This window comes from Palaemon carinicauda, chromosome 25 (assembly GCF_036898095.1).
Source record: "Palaemon carinicauda isolate YSFRI2023 chromosome 25, ASM3689809v2, whole genome shotgun sequence".
Classification (NCBI taxonomy): Eukaryota; Metazoa; Arthropoda; class Malacostraca; order Decapoda; family Palaemonidae; genus Palaemon; species Palaemon carinicauda.
The window spans coordinates 106,606,410-106,608,235 of NC_090749.1; the positions used below are offsets into that span (position 1 = coordinate 106,606,410).

A 1,826-nucleotide genomic window follows, 5' to 3' on the forward strand; every position below is an offset into this window, starting at 1 on the left:
CCTTTTAACTCCAAGTCCACACTACACAGACCTAAGATGTTTGAGGACAGGGATTCATCAGCCATGGAGACTTTTCCATGCTCTGGAGACATAGTTAGTTTGTTTAGGTCCACTAATTTATGACGCACAAAGCTGTCCGAACTCCCAGTATCAATAAGGGCACTGACAGGGCTACCATTAAGCTTGAGAGGTGTTATAGATTTTTCAAGACACTTAGGGGAGGGCCCCACTATAGAAGCTAGCATTGCTGAAGAATATTTTGGGCTAGAAGAGCCACTCGCCTGTTTCACAGAGCGGCACACCTTAGCATAATGTCCTTGCTTCTTACATTTCAAACACACTGCGTCCTTAGCAGGACACTGAGTTCGGGGATGCTGGTTGTTCCCACAAAAAAAACATCGAGCACTAGAAGTAGCAGCAGAAACAGACACACTGTTATTTTCAGCACTAAACGATTCCTCCTCTCGATTCATTGCTGACACAGCAGCATTAACAGGTTCTGCTGAAGAGTAGGAGGCTGAATGCTTCTGGGCCATTTCTAGAGTGCGGGCCTGTTCATAAGCAGTATTTAAGTTCAGTGTCAAATTCTACAACAGACGCTGGCGTATTGCACTAGAGACCAAACCATTAATGAAGGCATCCCGAACATAACTGTCACATGCTTCCTCCACAGTTACACTTTTGAATTGACAGTCCTTAGCAAGTAGCTTCAGTGCCTGCAGGAACTGATCCAGGGACTCACCCGAGTTTTGCCTGCGAGTGGCAAGTAGATGCCTGGCAAATATTTCATTGTTCGGTTTCACGTACAAAGATGTCAAAACCTCTTCAGCGTTCTCATAAGTCTCACACTCAGAAATGTAGTCATACACACTAGGAGCCACATAGTTAGTGAGAAGAACCAGTTTGTCAAGCGTAGGGGTAGTCAGCTGCACCGCTTCAACGAAGTTTGTAAATGTCCTCAGCCAGTGTGTCCACTCCTTGGCGGCCTGGGCAGAGTCAGGGTCCACATCAAACCGGGATGGGCGCAGAAGCCGTTCCATGGCGACTGAATTGATTAATTGAATAAATTGAAGTAAACCCGGTGTATCCAGAACTAAGGTTTTATTCAATTAACAATTCCACTGCAGTTGTACACTGCAAACAACAAAACAAACATTATCAGACAGTCACAAACATAAATAAACATTTGTGTTAACTAAGAAGGTACATACATCACACTCCTTATGAACAACAGGATAATATAAACAGGTTTATTTTTACCACAGAGGAGATGAAGATTCATGTTTTTGTACTCAAGTACAAACTGGGGAAATAAGTCTGATCAGCACAGCAGATGCAAACAAAATAAGATTTAGGCTAGCTAGAGATGTAGTACTACTACCCAATACTCTTACTAGAGTATATTTGATAACCCGCCTACACACAAATAATGATGTAATCTTGACCCCAGAAGGATTGCCAGAATATGTCAGAATGGATAACTCATTAGTTCAGATGGCGGGATTAGCCTGTACTACTTATGTCATGAATTATTCTGATAAAAGACTCCATTTGTTAGCGGGTACAGAATTTTGTACAGGAATAGAAGTTACACACAAAATGATTCCGTTAGAGGAGGAAGCATTCTTTACCATAGGAAACATTGATGCAGGAATAGATAGGGAGATAGATAACACCGATTTTCCTGAGTACAGAAAAAGGTTAATAGAAACCTTAAATAAATATAGGCAGGGCATAGCAATTACGGGTGATAGGTTAGGTAGGACTGAGGTGTTAAGGCATAAAATAATCCTAGATGATGGAGCCAAGCCCTTTTTCATACCTAA

General features: G+C 42.0%; 1 protein-coding gene across 1 annotated transcript; it reads right to left on the reverse strand.

The window, feature by feature from the left end:
• Positions 1-587: 587 nt before the first annotated feature.
• Positions 588-1,040, reverse strand: LOC137619193 (uncharacterized). Its single transcript, XM_068349378.1, has one exon. The coding sequence runs from the start codon at positions 1,038-1,040 to the stop codon at positions 588-590; it is 453 nt and encodes a 150-aa protein (XP_068205479.1).
• Positions 1,041-1,826: the final 786 nt, after the last annotated feature.

Excerpts from the sequence above, each read along its gene's own strand:
- LOC137619193 (XM_068349378.1), bottom strand. The coding sequence starts at position 1,040 with ATGGAACGGCTTCTGCGCCCATCCCGGTTTGATGTGGACCCTGACTCT.